Below are 13,538 nucleotides of genomic sequence, written 5' to 3' on the forward strand. Positions count from 1 at the left end.
TGTCAACAGGCAAAAGTGCGATCTTTCCCAGAACACACTGCAGGAAAGAGGAGCAATTCCCATCCTTAATAATTGACATTTTATAACCTGCAATCCTCCACAAAATAGCAGCGGGCGGTGCCTCGCAGCTGGCCCAGAATTTGGTTTGCCGACAAGTCAATTCATCCTGAGATTAAACAAACAAGACAGCAAATCCTCTTGAACTCGAGCAAGAAGGACATGCCATTTGCAAAACAAAAAAGAGAATCAGTTTCATATAACATCTTGTATTTATGCAGCGCCTTTAACGTGGTGAAACATTCCCAAGGCGCTTCACAGGAGTATTATGAGATAAAACTTTGACACCGAGCCGCATAAGTAGAAATTATCGTAGGTGAGAGGTAGGTTTTAAGGAGCGTCTTGAAGGAGGAAAGAGAGGTGGAGAGGCGGAGAGGTTTAGGCCGGAAGTTCCAGAGCTTGGGGCCTAGAAAACAGAAGGCACAGCCACCAATGGTTGAGCAATTACAATCAGGGATGCTCAAGAGGGCAGAATTAGAGGAGCGCAGACATCTCTTGGGGGTGGGGGGCTGGAGGAGATTACAGAGATAGGGAGGGGTCGAGGCCATGGAGGGATTTGAAAATAAGGATGAGGATGATATAACCACAAATGATGATGTTTTAGAGAGTTATCGGTACCTGTCCTGACCCACAGTCGGTCTGACAACCTGCAAGTCAGACTGGGCAGCGTTGGCATGACGACAGATGTTCCAGCTGTTCCTTCGGCAGCGGCTGTAACGTGAGCCGAAGCCCGCATGTCCCCGGTGGCCAGGGCTGCTGTGGTGATGGAAGTTAAGGCTGCCGTTAGCGTCAGTGCGGGCATCAAGACCGTTCTGCTCGTCTCCGCGCGAGGGTCGGTCCAGCGGCCCGTGTCCTCAGTGACTGTCGCCAGCGGCGGCACGGAACGCGTGGCGGCCGTCGTCCGGAAGAGGCGAGGGACCGAGGTAGCGCTGGCCGCCGCGCTGGACACTGCCGGCGTCTGAGGGGAAGGGGTCGAGGGCGCGCCGCTCACTGGGCCCAGGCGCGGGGTCACCCCCAGAGGGCGCGAGTCACCGTCTGCCGCTGTCGTCCTGGCGACGGCTGTCCCGCCAATACCGAATGCTGATGAATTCGGCCAAGATGGGCGGCCAGTTGTTTCCATGCTGTGGGCTGCCTCAGAGTCGGCCATGGTCCTGGCGGCAGAGCTTGCTGTGGCTGGAGATGATGGGGTCGGCACCGTCGCCTTTATGACTTCTGAGGTGGTCAAGGGTGAAACTGTAACAACAGAATTTGTTAAGACACGTTACTGGCAAAAAGGAACAGGCTTGTGGTTTATAAAACATTGACAGATGTAATGAGGAATGACAACAAAGCATTGCTGGTTGGAGCGGGTTAGTGATATGAAAACATCCATAGAATGAAAGGAAGAAACATTTAGTGTTTTACTGCCATGAATCTGTCGAGATAGATCCCCAAGCTCCTATTGTGGTAAACGCTTTAGTAATCGGTGCAGCAGGATGAGTGACAGGATCTTTAATCGTTCCCTTGGCTGTTTTTGATGATTTATTAGTATTTATTCAACTGGAATTTGGCAAATAGCACTTGAATTAACCTGCCAAACCTATGACCTCCACCACTTGGAAGAACAAGGGCAGCAGGTTCATGGGAACACCGTCACCTCCAAGTTCCCGTCCAAGTCACACATCATCCCGACTATCAGCGTTCCTTCATTGTCGCTGGGTCAAAACCCTGGCCCTCCCTCCCGAACAGCACTGTGGAAGCACCTTCACCATACGGGACTGCAGTGGTTCAAGACGAAGGCTCATTCTCGAGGGCAATTAACGATGGGCATAAATTCTGGCCTTGCCAGCGACCCCCACATCCTGTGAAAGAATAAAAAATAAATAGGGAGTTGTGTCCATAATCATGGCTAAATGTGTCTGAACATCAGAAAAAGAGCAATTCTTATTCTCAGTATGGAAGGTTAAAGTTGAGGTTATTGATGACCAAGCTGAGTAAATGTGGTCAGATACTGTGGAAGATTTTGTATTGGTTTCTATGAAACCTGAACTCCTTTCGTTGTCTGTGTAACTGTTGCAAAGTTAATAGTGGCTGAAATGGATGGTTATTTAAGACATCACATGGTTTGTCTCCTTGTCTGTAATGGAAGGGGTTTGTGCTGGCTGATTTGTAGATTTGAGTGGGAGCCATGCTTGCCGAAGTGGCAATTAAACTAGGTGATAAAGAAAAAAAAGATTTACATTTAAACAGTGCCTTTTATGACCTCAGGACATCCCAACGCGCTTTACAGCCGATTGAAGTGCAGTCACTGTTGTAGGAAACACATCAGCCAATTTGCGGACTGCCAGCCCCCACAAACAGCAATGTGATAAATGACCAGATAATTTATTTTAGTGATGTTAACTGAGAGATAAATGTTGGACAGGACACAAGGGAGAACTCCCCTGCTCGTCTTCAAAATAGTGCCTTGAGATCATTTATGCCCACCTGAGAGGACAGACGGGCCTTCGGTTTAATGTCTAATCCGAAAGACGGCACTTACATAGAAACATAGAAACATAGAAAATAGGTGCAGGAGTAGGCCATTCGGCCCTTCTAGCCTGCACCGCCATTCAATGAGTTCATGGCTGAACATTCAACTTCAGTACCCCATTCCTGCTTTCTCGCCATACCCCTTGATCCCCCTAGCAGTAAGGACCTCATCTAACTCCTTTTTGAATATATTTAGTGAATTGGCCTCAACAACTTTCTGTGGTAGAGAATTCCACAGGTTCACCACTCTCTGGGTGAAGAAGTTCCTCCGCATCTCGGTCCTAAATGGCTTACCCCTTATCCTTAGACTGTGACCCCTGGTTCTGGACTTCCCCAACATTGGGAACATTCTTCCTGCATCTAACCTGTCTAACCCCGTCAGAATTTTATATGTTTCTATGAGGTCCCCTCTCATTCTTCTGAACTCCAGTGAATACAAGCCCAGTTGATCCAGTCTTTCTTGATAGGTCAGTCCCGCCATCCCGGGAATCAGTCTGGTGAACCTTCGCTGCACTCCCTCAATAGCAAGAATGTCCTTCCTCAGGTTAGGAGACCAAAACTGTACACAATACTCCAGGTGTGGCCTCACCAATGCCCTGTACAACTGTAGCAACACCTCCCTGCCCCTGTACTCAAATCCCCTTGCTATGAAGGCCAACATGCCATTTGCTTTCTTAACCGCCTGCTGCACCTGCATGCCAACCTTCAATGACTGATGTACCATGACACCCAGGTCTCTTTGCACCTCCCCTTTTCCTAATCTGTCACCATTCAGATAATAGTCTGTCTCTCTGTTTTTACCACCAAAGTGGATAACCTCACATTTATCCACATTATACTTCATCTGCCATGCATTTGCCCACTCACCTAACCTATCCAAGTCGCTCTGCAGCCTCACAGCATCCTCCTCGCAGCTCACACTGCCACCCAACTTAGTGTCATCCGCAAATTTGGAGATACTACATTTAATCCCCTCATCTAAATCATTAATGTACAGTGTAAACAGCTGGGGCCCCAGCACAGAACCTTGCGGTACCCCACTAGTCACTGCCTGCCATTCTGAAAAGTACCCATTTACTCCTACTCTTTGCTTCCTGTCTGACAACCAGTTCTCAATCCATGTCAGTACACTACCCCCAATCCCATGTGCTCTAACTTTGCACATCAATCTCTTGTGTGGGACCTTGTCGAACGCCTTCTGAAAGTCCAAATATACCACATCAACTGGTTCTCCCTTATCCACTCTACTGGAAACATCCTCAAAAAATTCCAGAAGATTTGTCAAGCATGATTTCCCTTTCACAAATCCATGCTGACTTGGACCTATCATGTCACCTCTTTCCAAATGCACTGCTATGACATCCTTAATAATTGATTCCATCATTTTACCCACTACCGATGTCTGAGAGTGCAGCGCTCCCTCAGCATTGCACTGTGATTTTTGTGCTCAAGGCTCAAGAGTGGGACTTGCACCCACAACCTTCTGACTCAGTGGCGAGAGAGCTATCCACTGAGCCACAGCTGACTCGAGGAGTGCAGATAATCTTTGAGCGTCTATAGTTACCAATGAAATGCTACGTGCAGCTGGAAAAATACAATCAGAACACGTTGAGGCTGCGCTTGTCCTTCTAGGCGCTGGAAGTGGTGGCATTGGAGGTGCTGCTGGAATGTGAGCTCGGCACAGGCGCCAAACGGTTCCGACCTAAACTGGCAGCCGGGGTTCTATTTACGTCCATATTGAAAGGCACTCATCGTCTGAAACAAAATGGCGGCTGCCGCATCGCCAGTGGCAACGGGGGCGGGGATGCTACCTACCCCATTTTGAGGCCTTTAACGCCAGGGGGAGTGAAAATCGACTCCACTGAGTCTGGAATTGCGGTATCAGTCGCGCTGAGGTTTTTGGGGGAGAAATCAGACATCATTTCTGGTCGGGGACACCAATTTCAGGTGCCGAACTCTCGCGCCCGGTCCTCTCCAGATGTGTGCCAGCTGTCCAATTGTAAACCGGGCGATAGGTGCCTTGAATATGGAAATCGGGATAGATACTTGAAAAGGATAAAAAAAATTACAGGGCGATGGGAAAAGAGTGGGGAGGGACTAATTGAAAACAGCCAGCATAGGCAAAATGTGCTGGATAAATGTAGGAAACAGCTGAACATTAACTGTACAGAACAGCAGAGCATCGGATTCTGACCAAAAGGACTCAGTGGCAGTGGCTTTTATGGAGTTCAATTTTTCAGTCGGAATTATTGGGGAGGTAGGGCTCGACAATAAAGAAATAAAGGTGTGACTAAAGATGGAACGTTTTCGACTGTGAAACAGAAAGGCAACACGAAGAATCTGTTTCGAAGGATGCCAATTAAGATAAAGAACTGGGAAACCTTAAGAGAGAAGGCTGAGGGGCAACCTGATAGAGGTCTTTAAGATTATGAAAGGGTTTGATAGGGTAGACGTAGAGAAGATGTTTCCACTTGTGGGGGGAGACTAGAACTAGGGGCCATAAATATAAGATAGTCGCGAATAAATCCAATAGAAACCTCAGGAGGAATTGCTTTATAGAATAGTTAGAATGTGGAACACGATATCACAAGGAGCAGTTGAGGTGAATAGCATAGATACATTTAAGGAGGAGTTAGATAAGCACACGAGGGAGACAGGAATAGAGGGATATGCCAATGGGGTGAGATCGAGTAGGGTGGGAGGAGGCTCGTGTGGAACGTAAAGACCAGCATAGACCAGTTGGGCAGGATGGCCGGTGTTTGTGTAGTAAATACTTTGTAATAGCATGTAAGGACATGCTTTGACATCTCTCCTGATGACATGCGAAAGAGATACCGGGAGCTGGGAGTATTGCAGAAGGAGATGCAGAGGTCTGTGTAGAGTGTCAGTCCCTGTGATCAGTGTTGCACCACCTTGGGATGAAGTTAAGGTAACGCTAGAAGTGGATGATGAAGGCAAGTTGTTGACAACAAAACCCTTTCTGGTTTTAGCCATGGGCACTATGGCCACAGTGGTGGGCAGTACGGAGGAATGGGAACCCTCGTAAGCCACTGCCGGGCTATGGGATGACCCCGTGCTCAATGAAGGGAATGAACATGGAAAGCCTGCGGGGTTGCTTGGCCCCGATGCAAGCACCATGGTGATGGGAGATGTTTCTGAAGGCGTGGTGGCACTGGCTGCCCGATGGAAGAATTGGTGAAGCTCGAGATGGCGTGGAAGAGATGGGATTGGGAGACAAACCTGAAGAGATCTCCGCCCGATGAAAGACCACCACTCCACCATCCGCTGGCGTGGAAAACTCAGAGCTGTGCCAGGTCTTGTAAATTTCGGTGCCAGGAAAAAGATGGGGAGAAGGTGTCGCTCTTGGTGTCGCTGCGGAGCCTGTGGCAGTGTTCCTATTGGCCTCCGGAGTTGGCTGGAATGTAAGACGAGTGCTTTTGGTGGTGGCGATTTCGTCGACTGACTCTGTGATCAGTGCTTCAGCGGCTGAAGAAGATTGCAGGTAAGAGGACCAGACTCGTTGGCGAAGAGGGCGTGAGGTCCAAGGCCACGCTGGAGATAAATGAGATGTTCCCAAAGACCGCTGTACAGGAGCGGGCTGAGACGTAGAAAGATCTAAAAGCTGGTAGATCATACCAGGTCCTGCAAAATAAACAGTATTTGATTAAACATGTACACCAATTGCTATTGTTGTCACTGTGAGCAACATACGGTTAAAAATGCCCCCAAAACAGCAAGGTACTGAAATGCATCTGAATTGGTCGAAGAGCATTCAGCCCAAGGAAGCAAGTGGACTTATTGGGGAGCAGAGCAATTGTGAAGTCCCAGGTCCATCTAGTTCGCCTTCTATCATCTTTGTAGTCGCACAATACAATGATAAGAACATAAGAAACAGGAGTAGGCCATATGGGGTAATAAGGAGTCGCCCATGTAAGACGGAGATGAGGAGGAGTCTCTTCTCTCAGAGGGTCGTGAATCTTTCAAATTCTCTGCCCCAGAGAGCTGTGGAGGCTGGGTCATTGAATATATTTAAGGTGGAGATAGTCAGATTTATGAACGATAAGGAAGTCAAGAGTTATGGGGAGTGGGCGGGGAAGTGAGCTGAGACCAAGATCAGATCAGCCATGATCTTAGTGAATGGCGCAGCAGGCTCGAGGGGTATGGCATGCTCCTGCTCCTATTTCTTATGTTCTCATTACACATGCATGTAAGATTTCTTTCTCTACCATTTTAGCAGAGGCACTCATCAGTTGGGTTGATGCCGGCATTGAAACAGTGACCAGAGGACCGTCAAGCAAGTACACTGACTGCTTGTCCATTAATATTGGTAACAAGAATGTCTAGGACAGGGTCATTCGACCTACCTCTCGAGTACCATATGCCCATTCCTCCCTACCCCAGACTCCAAAACCTGATAATGCAGCCCTGGAAGCCCAGGCAACTCATCCCCATTTGTGTTTAGGTTGCGTATTGGCCCATTTGCCCTGTTTGAGTTCTGTGAGACTGGAGGTTTGGGTAAGGGGTTGGTGGCTCATTTGTGGATAAGTCCCAAATCAGAACACCCATAATGTGTTCGTACCAGCAATGTTCAATACATGCAAATTAATGGCTTTCAACTTAATAGAGCCAACATCTCTGAACTTCGACCCCGCCCCGCACAGTGTTTGTTCCCTGGGTGCCAAAGTTAGGAGTAGGAGGCGGAGACCTGTAACATCATGTGTCTTGACTCCTTTACATAAGAACATAAGAACATAATAGGAGCAGGAGTAGGCCATACGGCCCCTCAAGCCTGTTCCACCATTTAATACGATCATGGCTGATCTGATCATGGACTCAGATCCACATCCCTACCCGCACACCATAACACCTATTCCCTTATCGGTTAAGAAACTGTCTATCACTGCCTTAAATTTATTCAATGTCCCAGCTTCCACAGCTCTCTGAGGCAGCGAATTCCACAGATTTATAACCCTCTAAGAGAAGAAATTCCTCCTCATCTCAGTCTTAACTGGGCGGCCCCTTATTCTATGATTATGCCCTCTAGTTCTAGTCTCCCCTATCAGTGGAAATATCCTCTCTGCATCCACCTTGTTAAGCCCCCTCATAATTGTATACGTTTTGATAAGATCACCTCTCATTCTTCTGTAGCCCAACCTACTTAACCTTTCCTCATAAGTCAACACCCTCAACTCCGGAATCAACCTAGTGAACCTTCTCTGATCTGCCTCCGAAGCATGTATATCCTTTCTTAAATATGGAAACCAAAACTGTACGCAGTATTCCAGGTGTGGCCTCACTAATACCTTGTATAGCTGTAGCAAGACTTCCCTGCTTTTATACTCCATCCCCTTTACAATAAAGGCCAAGATTCCATTGGCCTTCCTGATCACTTGCTGTACCTGCATACTAACCTTTTGTGTTTCATGCACCAGGACCCCCAGGTCCCGCTGTACTGCAGGGCTTTGCAATTTTTCTCCATTTAAATAATAACATGCTCTTCGATTTTTTTTTCTGCCCAAGTGCATAACCTCACACTTTCCAACATTATTACTACATCTGCCAAATTTTTGCCCACTCACTTAGCCTGTCTATATCCTTTTGCAGATTATTTGTGTCCTCCTCACTCATTGCATTTCCTCCCATCTTTGTATCGTCAGCAAACTCGGTTACGTTACACTCGGTCCCTTCATCCAAGTCGTTAATATAGATTGTAAATAGTTGGGGTCCCAGCACTGATCCCTCCGGCACCCCACTAGTTACTAGTTGCCAACCCGAAAATGAACCATTTCTCCCGATGCTCTGTTCTCTGTTAGTTAGCTAATCCTCTATCCATGCTAATATATTACCCCCAACCCTGTGAACTTTTATCTTGTGAAGTTACCTTTTTTATGTGGCACCTTGTCAAATGCCTTCTGGAAATCCAATACACCACATCTACTGGTTCCCCTTTATCCACCCTGTTCGTTACATCCTCAAAGAATTTCAGCAACAAGGCCCTGGAGTTACTGGGCTTCCCTCACGAGGCCAGAAAAGGGGGGGGGGGGGGAATTCTCAGGAAGGCTTCAGGATCGAGAATAAAAGTGGGGGTGCCTTGGAAAACACAGCAAGTGATAGGAGGCGAGATGGGCTGAATCCATGAGCTAAGTACCTTTATAGTTTCCTAAATTACAACAGTGACTACAATCTAAAATTACTTCATTGGCTGTAAAGCGTTTTGAGAAGTCCTGAGGTTATGAAAGGCGCTATATAAATCCAAGTATTTCTTTCTTACTTACAGCACTGCTTGTGGGTCAGGAAAAGCAGGTGCTTACCTGTACACCCACACCACCACCCCCTCCCCTCCATGATCTGTCTGATTCCTCCCCCTGCCTCTCCCCACCCTCCACCTGCGATCTGTCTGCTCCCCTCTCCCAAGATCGGAACCCCCCCAACCCCCACACCCCCGCTGCACAATCTCTCTCATCACCCTACCAGACCTACCGGTCAGCCCACCCCAAATGTGGCCTAGTGTTGCAGGCTTTCCCACCGACCAGCAGCCAGCCTGTCGATCAGGCAGACTGTGGGTGGGAAACCGACAGAAAAAAAACCTGAAGGTATCCCGCAGTCTCATTCGGGAAAGCCTCCGCTCCCTCCATGCCTCCAAGATAATATGGAAACATTATCGCCTTCCAAGTCACACACCATCTTGATTTGGAAATATGTCACCGTTCCTTTATCGTCGCTGGGTCAAAGTCCTGAAACTCCCTCCCTGTGGGAGCACCTTCACCACACGGACTGCAGCGGTTCATGATGGCGGCTCACCACCATTTTCTCAAGAGGCAATTAGGGATGGGCAATAAATGCTGGCCTTGCCAGCGATGCCCACATCGCGAGAATTATTTTCTTCAAATACCCAAGAGGCAATTAAAATGAAATGTACTGAGACAGTAAAACACCAGCACAAGATGTTGGGCTGTTTATATAATGATACATTGCCATCTGAGGCGGGTTGTGGTAATTTGAGGTCGCTGTGATTTCAAAACAATTGTCACATTGTGCAGGCATGAAAGCTTCAACTCAGCCAGTCGCTACATCTATATTCATTATTTTTTTCTATGTCACAGATTCAGTCAGGCTTCAGACGAGAGATTTATGTTCATGTTTGCTGCTGTATTAAAAATCGGTTTAAATATCGGAGGAGTTTGGCTGATACAACAGTTGGGTACTGAAAGAATGGTTATCATAGAATAGAATGTGAAGGAGGCCATTCAACCCATCGTATCTGCGCCGGCCGACAAAGAGCTATCCAGCCTAATCCCACCTTCCAGCTCTGGGTCCGTAGCCCTGTAGGTTACGGCACTTCAAGTGCACATCCAAGTACTTTTTAAATGCGGTGAGGGTTCCTTTCACGCAGTGAGTTCCAGACCCCCACCGCCCTGTGGGTGAAAAATGTTCTCCTCAACTCCCCTCTAATCCTTCCACCAATTACTTTAAATCTATACCCCCTGGTTATTGACTCCTCTGCTAAGAGAATAGGTCCATTCTATTGACTCTATCTAGGCCCCTCATAATTTTATACACCTCAATAAGGTCTCCCCCTCGGCCTCCTCTGTTCCAATGAAAACAACCCCAGCCTATCCAATCTTTCCTCATAGCTAAAATTCTCCAGTCCTGGCAACATCCTCGTAAATCTCTCTCTAATTAGTTCCGACACCCAATCTGATCCCTATTTGAATGACTGGCCAATGATGAGATAATGTAAACTAGGCCTGCCTCAAGGGCATCCATCCTTCTGCCGCTAATTCACGCAAGTGCCACCATGAGAGTGAAGAGAAGCAGATATCGGATTCCCCCTTTTCTACCTGCCACATTTTCCCACTAAATTGTCCAGAAAATCCACTCTGGTAGGCAGGTGAACTCACAATTTACTTGTACTTCGTGCAATTTCGTATACTGTACTCACTGCTCACGATGTGGTCTCCTCTACATTGGGGAGACCAAACGCAGATTGGACAATTGCTTTGCTGAACACCTCCGTTCAGTCCGCAAGGGTGACCCTGAGCTTCCGGTCGCCTGTCACTTTAATTCCCCGCTCCACTCCCACTTTGACCTCTCTGTCCTTGCCCTCCTACACTGTTCCAGTGAAGCTCAACACAAGCTCGAGGAACAGCACCTCATCTTTCGATTAGGTACTTTACAGCCTACCAACATCGAGTTCAACAATTTCAGATCAGAACTACTGCTCCCAGTTTTTCAGACAGCTGCAGGTGGTAATGATTCTGATATTCCCATTTCCATCTCCTCTCGATCCATTTTTTGTTTCTCGTTCAAGAAATCCAATAGGGATTTCATAAGAAACTTCTTTACCCAGAGAATGTGGAACTTGCTACCACAGGGAGTGGTTGAAGCAAACAGTATCGATGGAATTAAAGGGAGGCTAGACAAGCAGATGAGGAAGAAGGGAATAGAGGGGTATGCCGATAGATTTATGCACAACCATCGGTGGCTGTGCCTTCAGCTGCCTGGACCCCAAGCTCTGGAACACCCTCCCTAAACCTCTCCGCCTCTCTATCTTTCTTTCCTCCTTTGAGGGGCTCCTTAAAACCTCTCTCTTTGAACAAGCTTTTGGCCACCTGCCCTAATTCGGTGTCAAATTGATTTATTTTTACTGTTTTGTCTTATAACACTCCTGTGAAGTGCTTTGGGATGTTTTACTTTATGTTAAAGGTGCTATATAAATCCAAGATGTTGTTGTTGTCATTGAGAAAAGACAGGAGAAGGCTCAAGTGGAGCATAAACGTCGGCATGGACTGGTTGTGCCGAATGGCCTGTTTCTGTGCTGTATATTTAATGTAATCCTATGTAACCCTTTACTTGTCCCATTACCACCACCCCTCCTCCCCTTGCCTCGTACCATCAATCCTTTTGTCATTTATCACTCTTGCCTTCCATTCTTTCATAGACCTACCCTTTCGCTCTTTCTACTGTTCCCCACCCCCCTTTCCCTGCCTCTGTATTTGCTAAAACCTGTTACATTTCTACTTTTATCCAGTTCTGACGAAGGGTCGACGACCTGAAACGTTAACGCTCTTTCTTTCTCCACAGATGCTGCCCGACCTGCCGAGTGTTTCCAGCATTTTCTATTTTTGTATTTCCCATTATCTGAGATCCAGTTTGAGATCACTTCAAAAGAATAAAAATGTTCCAATAAATGTCAAAACTGCTGTCTGCATGTCCACAACCCCTGCTGGTGTCAGCGAGACTCAGTCGGTCTCAGCACTCACGTCTCACTGAAAATAATTCAGGCGGGCGAGATAGATAACTGAAATTCCAAATAATGTTTCTTTTGTGTGAAAGAAGGTGGTCGTGGGTTCAAGCCCCACTCCTGAGACTTGAGCACAAAAATCTAGACTGACACTTCGGTGCAGTGTTGAGGGATTGCTGCACTGTCGGAGGTGCTGTCTTTCGGATGGGACACTTCTCTCAGGTGGTCATAAACGATCCCATGGCACTTTTTCAAAAGAAGAACACGGGGGCTTTGGCCAATATTTATTTTCAACCAACATCGCCAAAACAGTGGTCATTTGTATAATTGGGGTATGTGGGATCTTGCTGTGCGCAATTGGCTGTCGCCTTCTGACTCCCCAAAGCCTTTTCACCATCTACAAGGCACAAGTCAGGAGTGTGATGGAATACTCTACACTTGCCTGGATGAGTGCAGCTCCAACAACACTCAAGAAGCTTGACAACATCTCACTTGATTGGCACCACATCCACCAGTTTAAACATGGTGGTGGATGTGGTGCCACCGGCACACCGTGGCTGCACTGTGTACCATCTACAAGATGCACTGCAGTAACTCGCCAAGGCATCTTCGGCAGCACCTCCCAAACCCGAGACCCTCACCACCTAGAAGGACAAGGGCAACAGGCGCATGGGAACACCACCATCTCGAAGTTCCCCTCCAAGTCACACACCATCCTAACTTGGAAATATATCGCCGTTCCTTCATCGTCGCTGGGTCAAAATCCTGGAACGCCCTCCCTAACAGTACTGTGGGAGTACTTTCACCACATGGACTGCAGCGGTTCAAAAAGGTGGCTCACCACCTTCTCAAGGGCAATTAGGGATGGGCAATAAATGCTGGCCTTGCCAGCGACACCCACATCCCATGAACTAATTAAAAAAAAACACAGATTACATCATTATAAAAACTCAAATCACTTGATCGAGTATCTATTCAGATGGAATCAAGCAATGGGACAAAAAATAGCAGATGGTAGAAAAAAAAAATGAAAATTTTTGTTAACTAAAGTTGAACGTATCTTCAGCTTGAGAAGCTTGGGTTGGTGCCTGCTTAGCCTCCAGGCACACACTGGTATCACTGTGCCCGATCACAACTCGTCCTCTGTCTGTGTTTGCTACAGACACACACTCAGTTACAAAACCCATTGACACACCTCCATCTGCCGCAGATTTCACAGCTGATTCACCTCACGGTTTCCAAATGGCTCAGCAACCAATATTTCATGGGCTGCTGTTTCGATTTGATGCCTTGTCAAAGCTAAATAAATGTTTTCAGATCATTTTGCTGGGCAGCAACACAGATGATTTTTAATTCAATAAATAATGTCAACAAAAAAGAGAATCAACTTTCATATAACAACAACAACTTGTATTTATATAGCGCCTTTAACGTAGAAAGGAGCCCCAGGGCATTTCACAGGAGGGTTATAAAACAAAATTTGACACCAAGACACACTAGGGCAGATTGGTCAAAGAAGTAGCTTGTAAGGAGCTTCTTAAAGGAGGAGAGAGTGCAGAGGTTTAGGGAGGGAATTCCAGAGCTTAGGGTCCAGGCAGCTGAAGGCACAGCCACCAATGGTGGAGCAATTTTAATCAGGGATGCTCAAGAGGCCAGAAATGGAGGAACGCAGACATCTCGGGGGGTTGCGGGGCTGGACGAGATTACAGAGATAGAGAAGGGTGAG

General features: G+C 47.2%; 1 protein-coding gene across 1 annotated transcript in view; it reads right to left on the minus strand.

The window, feature by feature from the left end:
- The window catches only part of kiaa1549la (KIAA1549-like a), a 542,422-nt gene that overhangs the window by 367,114 nt on the left and 161,770 nt on the right, over positions 1-13,538 (minus strand). Inside the window, exons 2-3 of the mRNA XM_070898600.1 lie at positions 5,809-6,210; positions 676-1,290 (exon numbers count right to left, since the gene is read on the minus strand). Coding sequence (XP_070754701.1) covers positions 676-1,290; positions 5,809-6,202 — 1,009 coding nt within the window. The 5' untranslated portion in view covers positions 6,203-6,210. The remainder of the gene's footprint in view (positions 1-675; positions 1,291-5,808; positions 6,211-13,538) is intronic.

This window comes from Pristiophorus japonicus, chromosome 14 (genome assembly GCF_044704955.1).
Source record: "Pristiophorus japonicus isolate sPriJap1 chromosome 14, sPriJap1.hap1, whole genome shotgun sequence".
Classification (NCBI taxonomy): Eukaryota; Metazoa; Chordata; class Chondrichthyes; family Pristiophoridae; genus Pristiophorus; species Pristiophorus japonicus.